At 39.6% G+C, this 18,173-nt stretch overlaps 1 protein-coding gene across 1 annotated transcript in view; it reads right to left on the bottom strand.

Moving 5' to 3' along the window:
* Positions 1 to 223: 223 nt before the first annotated feature.
* EIF3A (eukaryotic translation initiation factor 3, subunit A) overlaps positions 224 to 18,173 on the bottom strand; it is a 27,138-nt gene continuing 9,188 nt past the window's right edge. Inside the window, exons 7-21 of the mRNA XM_010859269.1 lie at positions 17,117 to 17,221; positions 16,433 to 16,531; positions 15,086 to 15,202; positions 14,646 to 14,831; positions 13,695 to 14,042; positions 13,149 to 13,253; positions 12,956 to 13,069; positions 11,492 to 11,614; positions 10,831 to 10,984; positions 10,075 to 10,259; positions 7,138 to 7,226; positions 5,841 to 6,586; positions 3,043 to 3,268; positions 2,180 to 2,361; positions 224 to 1,446 (exon numbers count right to left, since the gene is read on the bottom strand). Coding sequence (XP_010857571.1) covers positions 1,211 to 1,446; positions 2,180 to 2,361; positions 3,043 to 3,268; positions 5,841 to 6,586; positions 7,138 to 7,226; positions 10,075 to 10,259; positions 10,831 to 10,984; positions 11,492 to 11,614; positions 12,956 to 13,069; positions 13,149 to 13,253; positions 13,695 to 14,042; positions 14,646 to 14,831; positions 15,086 to 15,202; positions 16,433 to 16,531; positions 17,117 to 17,221 — 3,015 coding nt within the window. The 3' untranslated portion in view covers positions 224 to 1,210. The remainder of the gene's footprint in view (positions 1,447 to 2,179; positions 2,362 to 3,042; positions 3,269 to 5,840; positions 6,587 to 7,137; positions 7,227 to 10,074; positions 10,260 to 10,830; positions 10,985 to 11,491; positions 11,615 to 12,955; positions 13,070 to 13,148; positions 13,254 to 13,694; positions 14,043 to 14,645; positions 14,832 to 15,085; positions 15,203 to 16,432; positions 16,532 to 17,116; positions 17,222 to 18,173) is intronic.

The raw sequence follows: 18,173 nt of genomic DNA, 5'->3' as shown, positions 1-18,173 counted from the left end.
ACTTTACAGGGAAACTAAGAGGTTCATCAGGTAACAGAGCAAGACACTTTAGTGGAAACATCCTAGCCACATTTGCTTTTTGTTATATTTAGGTTATTTTCTTTGATACGCAACAGTGAGAAAGTTAATATCACTGGTAAAACCTCAAGTGAAATAAACTCAAGGAATATGTAAGGTAAACATTATATATGAAACACTAACTAACCACAAATCAACACTAAAACAAATTCTGTAAGTGTTTTATTTATCATTGAAGAAAAAACACAGCAGCAAGTTCTGTGTTGGCTTCAATAAGACCAAAGAGTTAATCTTTAACATAGCTACTACACTCCAAAATTGAAGTCAACACAGTCATTACTACAAATTACTTATTGAAAGAATCTATTCTGAAGAGAAAGGAAATTAGGAAAAAGAATTTAAAGAATTCCTCCAAACCACACATTTATAAATATTGTCATATTTAAAATGCTTGAAAGGCATGAATTCTCCATAAATGGAAAAGCAGTTTGCTATTGGCAACAGAAACAACTCAGCCACAGTTTACCAAATGCTTTAAAATTTAAAAGCTATATCTGTTTTGGATTCACACTCCAGCAGTATTCTCGTCATTATAATAATGACCACAAGTTGGCTTATACTCACCTTCTTTCAAGTAAAATCTACCAAAAACTCCACTGTATCCAATGTGTCTAATGTTTACTGCACTTACAGTAAACCTAAAAACCTTCTGAATTTAGTAAATACCTCAAAGTACCTAGAGGTATGTCTCAATGGTGTGAGAACTGTTTCAGCTCCCTGTTTCAGAGACTTCAGATACATTCTCTATAACAGAACCTTACTTCATTCCAAATTAATACCAGATATTTCAAAATCAAAAGAAAAAAGATCAGTTCTATACCAAGATATAGGTGTTACTCAATACCTGAAGAATTCTCATTTTAAATTTATTTTTAGTTTTTCTTTTTTGTAAACAAATGATTGACGAAATAATGCAACACCTTAAATTCAAAAACATGGCGTGGTTTTCCAACCGTCTGTGGATGCGGTGCCTGATCAATCTATTATATAGGATTAATACAAGTTCATGCTTTTTGTGTTATGGTGAGACATTAAAGAATCCAATTTAGATTGGTTGAAGCACAAATATAATAATCCTTGAATGTGATCAAACCTATGTAAAGACATGAGTTTGAATCCACTATCTTGAGACTTAACGTCGTACTGTGGTCCATCCATCTTCATCAGTCTCATTTTTAGTACGACGAAGAGATTCCCTATCTTTCTCAGCTCTCCAGGAGGTCTTCTCTTTCTCACCTTCCCTTTCTCGGTCTCGGTCTCGGTCTCGGTCTCGATCTCTTGAAAGAGCTGCGGGAGGAACACGACGAGGAGTATCCCGCTCTTCTGCCCTGTCATCTTTCCTGTCATCAGTACGTCTCCAAGAACTTACTTTAATTAAAAGAAAAGGAGAGAGAATAAATTTGTACTGTATTCTATCAGCTCAGACTAAACAGAACTGAAGCAAAAGGAATGCCTCAAATTACTCAGAAATCCAGTACTGAAGATGATAGAGAATCTTCATTTTAAAAAAGCTAAATACATTTTAATCATTTTGATACAATTTCTGAAAAACCTTTAAAATAGACAAAAATACCAACTTGCAAGCAAGAAATCACTGGCTTGGGAAGTGTCCTAATTTTTAAAAAATTTAGGATAAGGTGACAAAAATCTGGCTGGATAAAAATTTTTTACAGGATTTTTGGCTCCCATTGAAGACTTAACAGCAAATAAGTGAAATATATTTCATTATACTATAAAAGAAGAAAATACCCTCGATGTAAAACCAAATAAATAGTAAAAGCTTTTGAGGCAAAAGTGCCATAGTCGTTTTAAACAAAATGCAAGTGAAACTGAAGTTGCTCAGTCCTGTCCGACTCTTTGCAACCCCAGGGACGGTAGCCTACCAGGCTCCTCAGTCCATGGAATTTCCCAGGCAGGAGCACTGGAATGAGTTGCCATTTCCTTCTCCAGTAACTTTGTGAAGACCATGAACTTTAAATGGAATAAATGATCTACTTGGCCATCTTATTTTTGGTGTTCACACAAGTTAAAGAGACAGTAAATCCCCTCATCAACTGTGGCTCCCCGGTGTTCAGCAGTTACACAGAAAACACATCTCTACCTTCCTCACGCTCTGATCTGAGAGGCGGTCCTCTTCGGTCCCTGTCATCCCGTCTGTCCCTTAGATCACGGCGATCATCTCTCTCACGACGCCGGTCATCGCGGTCCCTATCGTCACGACGACTTGCATCTCTCCAGCTTGAAGACTCCTCAGCTGGTCCTCTTCTCCAGCCACCTTCATCCCTGCAAGCCAATTTAAATGACAAGTTCTATTGTTAGACAACATGGGTAAATTTAAGTGGATACATAATACCCAGATCAGCAAATAACAGGAATAAACTTTAAAGTCGTGAGTTGACCTCAAACTGATGCTTCAGGCATGAAGTCAAATGAGAACATCTGGCTCTGCATTGTCCAAAAGAACAGTTATTACCCCTTCCAAACACTCAACAGTCAAACGTGACAGCTGGTTACTGTGTGGACATTACATCTACAGGACACTTTCATCCTTGCAGGAAACTGTACTGAATTGTGCTGATCTAGATTAGATTAGTACAAAGCCACTTTGACCAGATGAAGACAGAACTCTTAAAACTAGTAAAAGCAAAGGGGCTTTTTAATAATTTAAAAGCAATAACAGACCTCAACCACAGGGGAAAAGTAATGGACAGGGAAGAACCTGGACTGGTTCCACCACCACAGAGCCACACCGCCTACAGACAGCACCAGCCTGCCTGCCTGTCCCCTCTTTGAAAAGAGGAATCTGGTTCAATTAGACGACCTCTAAATTTTTTAAAATCTATGATGCTACTAGATAAATATATGAAAGGGGGGAGCATGTTTTTCAAAAATGGCCGGGAATGTATAGGACAACATTAAAGGAATTTTAACCGTAAGACCACAGTCTTAACCAGAGTATCAAACCTTGGCCGTCTGAAGCGGTCGTCTCGATCACCATCTCTCTCTCTGTCTCTCTCTCTCTCCCTCTCTCTGTCTCTCTCTCTCTCCGGGTCCCTGTCGTTCTCGTCTCGATCTTGATTATCTCGGTCTCTCTCTTTTTCCCTCTCCCATTCACGGTCTTCTGATGGTCTCGGGTCTCGAGGTGGACCCCAACTCTCTTCTCTGGCTTTTTCTTTCTCTCTCCATCCACCTAGGTTTTAAAAAAAAAAAAAAAAGAAAATTTCCACTCAAGAAACAGACTGGCAACAACAAATCTTGATGTTAATCCATCACCACTGTAATGGCTAATTAAGACACTCGAACATAATTAAAAAAAACTAAATGCATTTACCTCATTTCACAGAACCAACTCCTATTTTGACTACCTATTATTGTTTTTCTAACATATAACACATAGGAACTTTATGTTCCATATGTAAAGATTTCAGGTATAAAAATCTGTAAACCTGTTCTGACAGTGAAGACAACTCATTTAAGCAGAGAACTTCAAGGGTGAGGGGTAGGATCTAGATATGAGAGACAGAGCCCCAATTATGAGTTCATGTGTATCTTTCAACATTTTCAAAACCTTTCTAACAAAAAAGACTCTTTCCTTTTACCACCATAGTTCATGAAACAAGGACAAAGCCTTTGGCCCTCTCAGTATCTCACTTAGCCATGGGATGTCCAAATCTAGGAAAAATGTATGCACACAAATGCACAGGCGCACACAGAAAAGGAAATGAGAGGAAGCAGATTATTTCGATGAAAATCTCATAGCTGCAAGGCCAACAATTATCATCACTACCATTTATATTCCGGTGGGCCACAGCACTAGCCTAAACCGTCTGTCTATTATTAGCTCTTTCAATTGTAGCCACAGCTCTGAGATACGCAGATTATTCCATACCTGTTAATTTGCTACTTGCTAAAAATCTGTAATTCCAAAATTAGCACTCCAGCACTCACCAGTCACTCCAGGCAGGTACCCAGTGGTGACATTTGAGCCACCTGATGGGCCTGCTCTCAGCTGAGCTAAACAGGCAATGCTGTCTTCTGGCTGCAGCTCTCCTACTTTAAACAAGCAGCCTCTGAGTGGCCTATTTAGTGCCACATTTCCACTTTTGTTGTGCTTCTTTTTAGTGATTTCAGTTACCCCCAGCATTCTCCCAAAGACAAAAAGGCAATGGATGTGACTTAGGGAGAAAATACAGGTGTTAGATAAGCTTCTTTCAGGAATGAGTGACAGTGCTGTTGGCCAGGGAGTTAAATGCTAATGAATCAATAATATACATTAAATAAGGTATCTTTAAACAGAAAATTAAAACAAGGTTATGTGTTGACTGGCTGGAAAAAACTGACCAGAGAGTTCAGGAAAAAACAGGAACCTAACCTAGTATTTCCCTTAGTAGCAATGGTTCAGTATTCACTGACTTTATAAAAACGTAATTATCATGAATTAATGAGAATCTACTATGCTATTATCCCCATGTTACAAAAAGCACAGCAAAGTTAAGCTTACCCAAAAGTCACAAAATTTCACAATGGAATAAAGTGAGAAGAAACACAAGCATGCAACAGAAACCACCCAGGCTAAGGGGCAGGCAGGTGCTCAAACTGCTTTTAAAACAAATTACTGAAAAGACATCAGTTATTGAAAAGATACGAGGAGGATGAAAGAGCAGAGTAAAGGAGAACTCCCATTTTATACAATTAGATGGACAGTGATGCCCCTAAAGAGAAAACGTGTGTGGGTTTGGTTTTTTTCCCCTGGGGAGGGAGGGAGGTGTGGGCAGGGAGGAATTCTGTTTTCATAGGTTGAGTCTGAAGTGTCAGTGACCAGGTGCTACACAAAAGTTGGAAACTCAGGTCTGAAGGTATGGGGAAAAGTCATCTGGGCAAGACAGTAATGAAGGCATAGACCTGTACACAGTTACTTGAGAATAATAAAAATTATGAAGCGGGGATAGTTCCCTGGTAGTCCAGCAGCTATAAAAATTCCACTCTCCCAATGGAAGCCTGGGTTCGATCCTTGGTCAGGGAACTAGAACTCACATGCCACAAAATAAGATCCTGCGCTCGGCAGCTAAGTCCCAGCTACTGCTGCTGCTGTTGCTAAGTTGCTTCAGTCGTGTGCGACTCTGTGCGACCCCATAGACGGCAGCCCACCAGGCTCCCCCATCCCTGGGATTCTCCAGGCAAGAACACTGGAGTGGGTTGCCATTTCCTTCTCCAATGCATCAAAGTGAAAAGTGAAAGTGAAGTCGCTCAGTCGTGTCCGACTCAGTGACACCATGGACTGCAGCCTACCGGGCTCCGCCATCCATGGGATTTTCCAGGCAAGAGTAATGGAGTGGGGTGCCATTGCCTTCTCCCAGCACAGCTGAATAAATTTTAAAAAAAAGTATGAAAGGATGAACAGGCCCAAGACCGAGAAAGGAAATGGGCTCCTCTCATGAACATAATGCCATGGTTGACAAGAGTACAGACAAATGATTAGTAAGTATATTTTTATTTTTCATTACTTCTACAAGTAGTCCAGTCCAGGAAGGATCCTGAAGAACACTGATACTTAGGGACGAGCACAGAAAGAAGAACCTCAAAGCCCTGAAATAGCAGGAACACGTCTTACTTAACAATCAAAATGTAAGTTGTCCTTTGAGACCTGTGTTTTTTCTTTGAAATAACCTGCTACCCTTCACAGAATAGTGGGGATTAGCTGGTATAAAACTTCAGGTAGCATTTGTAAATATATATAAAGCATCCAATTACCACAATTTTACCTGGTTTGACAAATGGTCTCCAGGGACCAGGTCGTGAATCATCACCCCTTCTGGGAATCCGATCATCATCAGCCCGTCTTGAGATCCGATCGTCATCCATGTTTCTCCAAGGCCCCCTGTCATCATCTGCACCGCGCCTGGAAAATCTGTCATCATCTGCACCACGCCTGGAAAATCTATCATCGTCGGTATTCCGCCAAGGTCCTCGATCATCATCCAAGCCCCGCCTGGGACCCCGGTCATCATCCAAGCCCCGCCTGGGACCCCGGTCATCATCCATGCCCCTCCTGGGACGATCGTCGTCAGCATTCCGCCAGGACGAACGCTCATCGTCCGCACCTCCTCGGCGCGGCCCCCGGTCCTCATCCAGCCCGCGTCTGGGTCCTCTGTCCTCATCAGCCGTGCGCCAGCTTCCTCTGTCCTCGTCCAGTCCCCGTCTAGGTGGTCTGTCATCATCCGCGTGACGCCAGCTACCCCTGTCTTCATCGCCAATTCGTCTGGGAGGCCGGTCATCATCTGCGCTACGCCAAGAAGGCCGGTCATCGTCCGCCCCCCTGCGAGAGAACCGATCTTCATCAGGACCACGTCGTGGGCCTCTGTCGTCATCCATGCCACGTCGGGGAATGCGATCATCATCTGGTCTAACAGAGGACTCTCTCTCTTCATCATCCCCCAGGCGCCTCGGTCGGTCATCATCTCTTCTGTGAGGTCTCTCTTCGTCCCGCCCTTCTCCACGTCTCCACTCCCTACAGAGTAACAAGTCAAACATCTTTAAGAGTACACTTAACAAAGTACGTCATCTCTTTGGCAATGATTTTACTCACTTCCAAAGTGTAAATTCACTAATCTTAGTCCCACAAGAGTATGTTCCAATTAAAAAAAAAAAAAAACACAAAATCCAAAATTTTATGTCAACAAATAAACCAGTAAGCAGACAACTGCCTCTAAAAGGTATCTTCATTTTCTGAGGAATGCCTTAGCAATTTCTAAATCTATTACTACCAGCTTTCAAAACGACAAGAAAAATACTATGAAACCATTCACTATACTCTAACCTCAAATACCATTAGTTTAGGAGATTAAAAAAGAAAAACCTAAAGCACATATTTTCAAGATATCTATGTCAGTAATTACAGCAGCACTGAAGTAAACCATGACAAACATTTCAGTAATAGACACACATACAATTCTTCATGACTCCCTTTTCCCCACCCCCACAAAATATGCCAAATTAGAAAAACACTAATAAGATACTAACAGGACCTATGATTAGTCTCTTCTCCTTAATTCTACTTACTTCTCTGGAGGGCCTCTTCTCCACTCAGAATCTGTTTCGGGTCCTTTTCTCCAAGTGCCTTCTGTATCTCTATCTCCCCAACGAGAGTCCTACATTGAGCAAGTGAGAGTCACTACATTAGCAACACCGCTGATAGAAACTGAACGGGAACCTCAAAGAGCTAGTTGCTATAGCACAAAGAGATGAAAAAAATAACTGAAACATTAAAAGAGATAAAGAATAGGATTTTGAAAGGCCAGAAGAAGAGAAAAGGAGAAAAAATCTTCCTGAGTTAAGACAATTCAATATGCTCTATGTAAGCTGAATCCTGACTGATGGGCACACGTGCCGAAAGGGTGAACAGTAAAGACCTAAGCTTAGGCAGCTAAACAAAGACTTGGTGAAACATTAGAACTTCTTTTCTCAGAGCTTCCTAGGAATACAGCAGAATATCTACTGAACTAAAAAGATCAAGACTATTGTCAAGAACCCTCTCTCTTCCCGCTAAGTACTAGGACAGTAAGCACAGACAGGTCTCTCAACTTCTGAAGGAGGATGATTTTGAACTGGCTAAACCAATGAACCATTATGCAACTGTGAGAGAAAAACAAAACTTCTTGCGAGGCATACACAAAAATATAGAATATACAAACAAAAAACTTACATGCAAAGGGGAAATGATACAGTGTAAACATATTTTAAACTAAATCACCTTGCCAATGCAGTTGTGAAACTGCTAAGTGATTTCTAAATAGAAAACATTGTTTAAATGCATTGGAGGCAATAAATTTAAGTAAAGCTTTTAAACAGATGTGGTTCAGACAGTAAAGAATCTGCCTGCAATTCAGGAGACCAGGGTTCAGCCCCTGGGTTGGGAAGATCCCCTGGAGAAGGGAATGGCTCCTCACTCCAATATTCACGCCTGGAGAAGTCCATGGACAGAGGAGCCTGGCCAGCCACACAGTCCACGGGGCTGCAGAGTTGGACACAACTGCACGACCAACACAGGCGCTACTGCAGGAGACACAGAGGCCTTACGCCTTACGGTGTTCGGGCTTTTCCGGTGGCTCTGTCAGTAAGACTCCACCTGCCATTCAGGAGACCTGGGTTCGACCCCTAGGTTGGGAGAGCACGGAGGAGGGCACGGCAACCCACTCTAGTATTCCTGCCTGGAATCCCCATGGACAGAGGGGCCTGGCGGGCTGCAATCTGTGGGGTCACGAAGAGTCAGATGCGACCAGCACAGCAGTGCTTGTTTTGTTTGTTTTGCACATTTTGTTTGTTCTAAAGAAAGGGAAGAGTTCTCAAAATCTACAGACTGTAAGTTTAGACTTTGAAAAGAATGGATGGTCAAAGAGCAGAGAAAAGCATGAATGCCAAACAAATATCAGGAATAAAGCCTGAGACTGCATTTCTAACAAGGGATGTTGAATACTGGCTGGTCCCCCAAATTCATCTTTGAGGACCCTTACATCATAGCAAGTAGTCAGTCACCACAGTTAGCTACCATGTTAAACATGAACAGAAAGAACTGAACACCCTCCAACTGAAAGGGAAGGGGGAGCTAACAAACAGAAACAACAACAACAAAGGATGAACACAGAACTGCAAAAGCGGATAAAAACCTTTGAAATCCATAGCCATGGGTGGTCTACCTCATCTGCTTCAGAAGAACTGAATTAACAGGATGTAGCAAATTACACACACACAAGCAAATCACACACACACAAGTGCCCAATAGAAAAAGAACACTAATAATAATTACCAAGACTAACAAAACTAAAAATCCATTCATATATTATAAAACAAACTGAAGGCTACATAACTAGGAGCAGACCCTCCAATAAAGGGAAGCACTGATACAGGTGTGGCACAGATAAAGGCTCAGAGCCATGGCAGGCAATAAACCCTCCAGCCACTTACCGCTAACCTTAAAAAACAGCAGTATTTCATTTAAAGGACAGCACAGACACACTGCAGGAAAAACAAAGAGCATGGAGGCAGATGTCACAGACACAGTAAAAGCTAACACGAGCTCAGAATAGCTAGAGCAGAAGTGACTAAGGAAACAGCAACTGATGAAGCTAACAAAACGACAGTAAACATAAAAGGCCTTGACTGCTAGGCTGTGTTTGATTTAGTTGGGCTCCAAGCAATGAGTACGACCCAAAGGAAGGTCTGAAACCGAAAGCAGAGGTGACAATTAAGTACGTGTTATGAAAAACCAAGCAAGCCACAGTATAGATGAAGGTCTGAGGCTGGGGGGAAAGATGACAACCAGGGATAAGACCTGTAAGTAATACAGGCAAAAGAAACCAGCTGAATTAAGGCAGGAGCACAGGGACACAAAGGAGGGATGGATTTGAAACAATGTGATTTAAGGAGGTAACAAAGCTACTGCCAGAAGCTATCAGATACCCTTTTTATACAAGATAAAGTCAGAAGCACTGGTCGCTTTGGACACAAATGGAAATTAAAAATAAACACTTAGACCAGCATTTGAAGCACCTGGTAATCTTGTTAAAATGCAAATTCTGGTTCAAAAGATTTGGCTCTGAGCCTGAGACTGCATTTCTAACAAGGAATGTTGAATACTAGCTGGTCCCCCAAATTCATCTTTGAGGACCTTACATCATAGCAACTCCTTTCAAGGAACCAAACATATTCCTCTTCCATGTGACTGTGTTACTTTTCCTCAAATACTTCATTTCATGGGATTAGTTCTTCCTGACAAGTACTCTAAAGCCTATAAAATCCCAGCTTGCTAAGACAAGTCTAATCCCCTCCCCATCCTCCTTAGGAACCCTCCGTCTTTGGAAAGATAAAGCAGTATCAGACTTAAATCTGAACGATGTGATTCAAAACACCATGCCCAGACACTGACACACGAAGACAGCTCTGATATGCAGAGACCTGGCTGTTAACTACACATCAGGTAACACTGACGTTCGTACTTACCTTTCTAGAAAGTGAGTCATCACCAAGTCTCCTCTCCTCCTCTCTACGACGCTCCCTTTCTTCAATTTCCAACTCCCTCTGACGTTTTTTCCTTTCAACTTCTTCTAACTTCTTGACCCGCTCCTGATATTCCCGAAGCTCCTCCTCACGCTTCGCACGCTCAGCCCGCTCTCGCTCTTCTCGCTCTGCACGACACATGAGGTTATAAAATGTGCCTCCCACCCACACGTTCCCACCAGTGCTATACGTCTACTTTTCGGGTATTAGAGGCAGCATAATGTAGAAAAAAACTCTTTTTAAAAAGTTTAAAATAGTTTATAATCAGCTAAACTTGAATATCAGAAAATATTCAAGGAAACAAGTATTATCCTACTCAACACAAGTAAAGATATTAGAATCCCACCCCAACACCTGAGCATCTGCGATGCCACAAAAAGGATCATTTGAGAAACTTCACGTGGCACGTTTTGCTCAATAAATGTTAATACTATACAGACTACAATGACAAAAAATACGAGGGCAAAGTTTGTGAAAGAACACCAAAATCGTTGAAATAGGCTGGCAGAGGACATTAACAGCCTCACAGGTAACACACTGCAGAGAACCAAGTCAGGTTGTCAGCACCTGAGAACTCGTTGGCTGCAGTGAAGCAGCTAATCGCCTTGGCGCCACTTTCCCGTTTCCTAAGTAAGGCTGTAGAGAGAAGACCTATTATCCACCTTGCCGCACAGCCCCAGTCTCGGTCTAAATAGTCACCTTTTAGCATCTTTTCTTCTGCCCTCCTCTGCTCTTCCTCTTCTTTTTCTCTATAGTAGGTTATCCTTCGTTCTTCTTTACGCTGCCTTTTACGTTCTTCCAAGCGATTATGACGTTCTTCTGCTAATCGCTCTTCAAACTGTTTCAGTTTTTCCTGTAATTGAATGATCACCAAAAGAAAGGAATCAAATTATCAAGGGCTACAAAATGGCAATAAGTTACAAAAGCATGGTTAAGTCTGGTGGAACCATAAAAAGCAACCTACAAACCTAAAAATCAAATTTCCAAATAATAAGTTTTTGCGTTGTCAAATGGTTAAAACTTTGAATTGACAGTATTATCTATACATAGTGGATTTATATAAATGATTAAATCAGAGTCTAAGCGCAGGACTTTTCGATCTAGTTTTTTTTCTCTTTCTGAATCAAAGAACAAAAGTTTGTATCAAAGGCAAGTTTAATGCAGTCTATTTTCACCTTCAGAAAAAATCCTTTTATAGTGATGGCTACTTAAGTCTAGGAAATAATTTCAAGACATCTCTATTAAAATATTATTTGAATGATGATTATGTTTGCTCAAGACAGAGAATGTACCACCACACTGAAGAATCCTTAAGGCAAAAGCTCACGAATAAAGGTTTCCCTGAAACCAAGAAGTTCACCTCATAAACAGACTGTCGTGCTGCCTTGAGCCGCATTACAAACAAATCTCTGTCTTCAAGCATTCGTGACATCCGGTTCTTATGTTCTAGAGCCTTTTCCCGTTCTAGCTGCATCGTAGTAATCTGCAAACACATGATACAAAGTTAAATTTCAAAGTGCTAATCATCTGATTATGAATTTATCCCAAATTTCTGACAGATATTCTTGCAGAAGTATAAGTATTTCCTCTGCCCCCTCCATTCTGCCCCTGCCATACCAACAGATCCCTAGGATGACAATGAGGAACAGAAGATGAATAAAAAAGACGTGGGGCATCTGTAAGAAACAGCTTTAACCCCACAGCACCATAGCATCACTAACTCAATGGACACGAGTTTGAGCAAACTCCTGGAGATAATGAAGGACAGAGAAGCCTGGAGGGCTGCAGTTCATGGAGTCACAAAGAGTTGGACAGGACTTAAGAGACTGAACAAGGACAACCACAAAATTTATGGAGGAAGAACTAAATTGTGTGTGATAAAACAACAAATACTTCATGGCTTTATTATTTACTGTATTTTCTTCTTTAAAAGCAACTGGAGGAATTTCTCTGGCCCCTCCAGGGAGTGTGGGTTTGATCCCTGATCAGGGAACTAAAATCCCAAATGCCATGAGGCAAAAGCAAAAAAAATTTTTTTTAATTTTGTTTCAATAAATTAACTTAAAAAAAAGCAGCAAATCCTCTCAAGCTTTCTCTAGTTTCGTGTTAAAAGAACTATCACACAAATTCCAACTTCTAAGAAAACTGGAAAAGATGGTTAACACTAGGCCCAGAATGACAACAATCCAATGAAACCAAGAGGAGGCAGCCAGCACAGATATACGTGGTCTCCTGCCTGTGGTTACTTTTTTAACCAAAATGAGGTCACTCATTTTTACTACAAATTTGGCCACTACAAGCATTTGCAAATGTTGCTTTTGTATTGTTAAGTACATATAAACAAATAAGACTCCTGAAGGAGCTGTCAGTCTCACACACACAGACTGTATGATTCCACCTGTAAGAAATACCCAAGGCAGACAAGCCTAGAGACAGAAAGGAGCTAAGTGGCTGCTGAAGGAGTGGAGAGAAAATGGAGCGACTGCTAATGGGTATGAAGTTTCCTTTGGGGTATGTTCTAAAATCAGATTGTTGCCCAATTCCGTATACTAAAAATGTCGATTGCACACTTTAAATTTGTGAATTATTATCTCCATAAAGTAGTTTTCAAAAAAAAAAAGAAAGTTCAGCTATCCTTTGTACTTTACAAGTTTCATTTTTTAATCTCTGTTTTGTAAATGTCTACTGACCTGTGTGTATACAGCTACTAAAGCACAATTTCTGGTGAAATAATACAAAAATCAATTTGAAACCCTTTTCCCATTACCGGCTTTATTATACTTGCTTACAGTCTAAAAATATTACAATTAAATTAAAGCCTTACTCTTTCTTCTTCTTGTTGTTCCCACAGATCCATGTCTTTAATTCTCTGTTCTTCGTAAGCACTCTTTATCAAGGGGATTTCTTCCAAACGCTTAGCTCTTTCAAAGTAGTCAATCTGAGTATCATGAAAACAAATGTTGTTAAAAAAAATCTTTTAACTTGGCACGTTAAAGTTCACCAGTTCTTTCATTTACCTTCTTTTCTTGATTCTTTAGGCGTTCCTGAAGTTCCTTCTTTTCTTTCTCCAGTTGTTCAACCTGTTTAGCCATGATGAAATCAGGATCCAATTCTTCAAGGTCCTGAAAAAGTAACAGAAATGTACCACAATTAATAAGAGTATAAAAGAAGTGCATACCAGTCAATATGGAGCACCATTTCTTTCTAGAAATGGATCCTAAATTACTTTATTTCAAAAGGGCAAATGCTTACAATGGGTAAATTCAGGCAACAGAAAAATGTTTTAAAAAGGCTTATTTGATTGTGAGGAAAAACAATGTAATCATAACACCTACTTCTTATTCCTGTATTCTATTGTATCCAAACTCCATTTCAACAGTGACTAAAAACCGTGGAGTCACCAAAACAAATGCTTATTTCATAGACTAATGAACTATTAATAGCTGTAATCAAACTGAGCAAAATAACCAAATAACCTAAAGTAAACCAATAAATGGTGAAGAATTGTGCTTCTAAGAGACCTGAATAAAACTGGAATTTTAATTTATTAATACGCTACATACTTCAATGTCAATATCTTTGAATGCTTTGGCACCCAGTTCCGTCTTCTTGATTTGCTCCAAACGCTCACGAACAGTTTTCTTCTTGATTTGTTCATGTTCCTGTAAGATCCGCTCCTTCTCTCTCTCCTTTGCCTCTTGTCTCAGCCTCTCTTCCTCAGCCTTCCGCACTTTCTGGAGTTCAGCTTCCCTCTGCTCCAGTTCTTCTTTCTCACGCTGAATATTCAGACTCTCAAGCCGCTCTTTTCTTTCCTCAATTGTCTGACGGCGAGCCAAGATACGCTGGTGCTCTTTCCGTGAATTTTTAAGGTATGCAGTAACAGCCAACTGATGCTGTTCTTCTTTCTCTTGCTTCAAGAACAAATGCATTAAAAATATTTTTAAGTGACATAGCACAGTATCCAATACCAAAAATATTGCTACATACTCCTAATGTATTATCCTAACATGTATTTGCATTTAAAAAGAGAGGATGACGTTATTCAACTACTGGTTTCTAGCACCAAATACTATGATGCTACAACTATTCAAAGTCTTTAACAGCAATGACATAGCTGAAGAACCTTTATCTGTTAGGCCAACTTTTATCTGAACCACGTGTACTATAAAGTGTTCAAGCCAAGGAGAAAATACTAACAGAGTTCACAAACAACTTAAACAGAAAGGCAAGGCATGATCACAGTCCTCCCTATGTGGAGGGTCATCAGCTGTGGTTTGTTATCACTCATCACAGTACTCCTATGATCACCTTAACCTGTTATTCTGACCCACAGAAGGCAGCTCAATGATCTGTTATCTGACAAAGATATTTAACAAAATATCAAAAGTATCAAACACAACTAAAGAGGAAATATATAATAAATCCCTTCTCTGAGATATCATTTCAAACCTTTTTGTCAAAGACCTAAAGGGCCCCTCATAATTCCATCATCCATTTCTCCCACAGATGCATACCAGGATATGAGCTGGCTTAATGACTTCAAGTGCTTTCGCAAGTACCGAGGACATGGCGGTCAGCTGATTTCTTATCTGTTCTGAAGGCATGCTTTGCAGATGAGGACCAATTGGAGCATCTTCTCGAGTAGCATAATTCAAATCAGATCCAAAACTAAGGGTCCGAGAAGTGTGGTCAATACGAACCTATGAAAATTGAAGAGTATTATCAATAGTTAAATCTACATGCAAATATAAAGTCTTTATACAAATGAGTGACTTTGATTAAAATTTCAACTTTAAGAAAAAAAAATCCACTGAAGAATGTCAAATATCAAAGCTAGAAACCTCAATTCAGTAAAGCTTTAAAACAGTGCCACTCTACCAAAAGCAGAGAACAAAGAGTATGTGTTTTAGTCCTTAGGCCTTCCACCACCTCAGTGTCCCCTGGAAGCACCTACCTGCAGGTCGCAGTGCCGAGCTGCATCTACTATGGCCCGTTCCAGTTGGAAAGCATCAACAAAAGGAACCAGAGAAGTCAAACGAGAAAACTCAATGCTCTGATAAATTTGTGCCACCTGCATAAGAAACACAAGGTTAGTAATAATAGCCATCATTTACTCAGCCATTGTTACATGGAGTCTCGTGGAACACTAGAAAGTTAGAAAGTTAGCCTATTTTTCAAAGAAAAGAAACTGAAGCTCAGAGTATGTAAACATGCACTGCTGGAGCCAGAATTAAAATCCAAGGCTAATGAAAAGATTATGCCATATTTCAAACCATCACATAATCCTTTCAAATCCTAGTTCTGTAAAAACAAAAAACCCTAAATGGTCACATATTTGTAGATAGAGACCTGCTACTTACCTAATTTATCTGAACATTTAATAAAACTGTTTGTCTGAAGGAGACTGGCAGTATTACTATTTAGTTATACTGCTAATTAGCCTTCAATTATTTGTGTAGCACAGAAGAAATAACACTGCTCACATACAAGAAAGAAAGCAGGTCAATGACATGTGCACAAATATGGAAGTTAACATATAGTAAACGCTCTCCACCACCAATGAAACAATGGAAGACACAACAGGATCATTTAAATCATACTGTAAACCATAATATTCAAACTTAAGTATAAAGCTGAACTGCAATAGTTAAAAGACTGACAATACTGGGACTTCCCTAGCAGTCAAGTGGTTAAGAATCCACGCGTCCAATGTGAGGGGTACGGGACCCATCCCTGGTTGTGAAACTGAGATCCCACATACCACAGGGTTGCCAAAAAAAAACTAAAAGACTGACAATACTAGTGTTAGCAGGAAAAAAAGCTTTCTTCATTACTGGTGGGAGGGTCCATGAATTCAATCTCTGAGGATCTGTTAAAAAAAGTTTTAAATGTGTAGACTATGACTAACTCCACTTCTTAGCCACAAAAGTTACAGAAGTATGCAAAGATACTTGTAAAGAAGTTCACTATTTCAACTTATTATGGCCAAAAAAACTAAAAAATTTCCACCAATAGTCTGAATAAACAAACCATGGTACTTTTAGACAATGAAAAACTACATAGGTATTAAAAGGAATAAGATGTACATGGCTAACTCTTTAATAACAAAAAGAGACAAAAGCAGCTATGAATTATGTAAAATAACTAGTTTTCAAATCAAACACATAAAATAATTTTGGTGAGGGTTAGAATTTGAGGAAGCTTTTTTCTCAGCTATTTCTAAATTTTTTAGTTTTGTGATCAGAACAATCAATGGAACATTCCCAGCTGTTCCATGAAACATCCATTTTTCCATCTTTACCTGCTGGAGAAGCCGGAGTATGGTGTTGTTCTGCAGTTGTGGAACATACTGTTGTAACTCTGGTTCCTTTTCAGGTTGCTCCCTAACCCAATTGAGAACCTATAAAATCCATTAAAAGAGTTATATTTTCTCTACAATAAATACTAAAACACTTGTGATACTTTTTCATTTTCTTCACAGACAAAATCACCACACAATGCAAAGAAATACAAAATGTAACAGGAAGCTACTTACTCTTGTGTGAAGGTGACTGACAGCAATGGCTAAATTAAGTCATGCTGCTAATTTACCTCCAAAGGTTTATTTAGCACATCAGAAATATCTTTTCTCTTGACACAAAGAAAAAAGACAATGAAATGTGCACCGAATTCGAACACATAGGATAACACTCCTCTGTTAACAAATACGGGGCTAACTGGGAGGTTCTGACTGACAAGTACACACTGCCGGGTGGAAAACAGCTAGTGAGAAGCCGCGACACATAAAGCTCAGCAGGTGCTCTGTGATGAGCAGGGTGGAAGGAAGTCCAAGACAGAAGAAGACATATGCATGCATATGGCCGATTTACTTCACTGTACATCAGAAAAACGGACCCAATGTAAAGCAATTACGTTCCAATAAAAAAGAAAATACAACGTAAAACCGTAACAGGGATGGCTACATGATTACATAACCAAAGCTTACCTTTGTGACTCTCTCACAGAGTTTTAGTGGGTTAAATTCGACTTCCAGCCAATTGTAAAGGTCTTTTACTTCTGGGACAACATATTGTAGCACATTGAATCTGACCTACAGTAAGCAAAACAAAAGGATTAACTGCTGAAGGTATTTTGTAACTGGGATTCTGAATTGATTATAAATTAAATAAAAATATCAGACTGGAGATCTGGGAAATGACTGGTATTTATCTAGCTCAACCACCTCTAAATTTACCAAAGAGAAATCCAGGACCACTATGTTGAGTCTTTTGCCCCAAATTATGCAGCTCTCTACAGTGAAACCCCACAGGAATTTACAAAGGAAATAAAAACTCATCAATACAATCAAAATATGTACAAAGACAATTCATGTGGCCAACACAGATCAGTTTATTATCAATAAAAAGTAAATACCAGTTTACAAATGGCTGTATCAGAGAAAACTTATTACAGCAACACTGCTCAGAAAGCCACAAACTCAAAAGAAAAAACTCAGGACAAAACAGGCCCTGATTCACATAATATACAGAAACAGTCAAAAAAATAACAACTATATTCAATACATGAATATATCGCACCAATGAGGACATATTTATGTGAGATTTAAATTTCCTATAAAATACACAAACAGGAAAAATTAATCTGTGGTGTTATAAATCAGGACTGTGGCTACTCTTGGAGGAAATAGGAAAAAGTGGTGAATAGAAAAATCTTTTTGAGAATTTACGCAATTATACTTAGGACATGTACTTTAAAAATGTATGTTACAGTTTAATCATATTTTAAGTTGATATGTGAATAGAACTTCCTTGCACAATAAAGCTGTAGCTTGTGTAACCTGCCCTCAGGTTATGGGACATCAGTCCCTATATCAAGAAATGATAAAAACTCATCAAGAAATGATAAGAACTCAAGAAATGATAAAAACTCATCAACACAAACGGCCACCTATTCTATGGCCATTAACAAAATAAATCTATAAATAACAAATCCTGGACATGATATGGAGAAAAGGGAACCCTCTCACACTGCTGGTGGGAATG

This window comes from Bison bison, unplaced genomic scaffold, assembly GCF_000754665.1.
Source record: "Bison bison bison isolate TAMUID 2011002044 unplaced genomic scaffold, Bison_UMD1.0 scf7180017864456, whole genome shotgun sequence".
In the NCBI taxonomy this organism is placed as follows: domain Eukaryota; kingdom Metazoa; phylum Chordata; class Mammalia; order Artiodactyla; family Bovidae; genus Bison; species Bison bison.
Note: the sequence above shows the minus strand (reverse complement) of the source record. Positions and strands in the feature narration are given on the sequence as shown.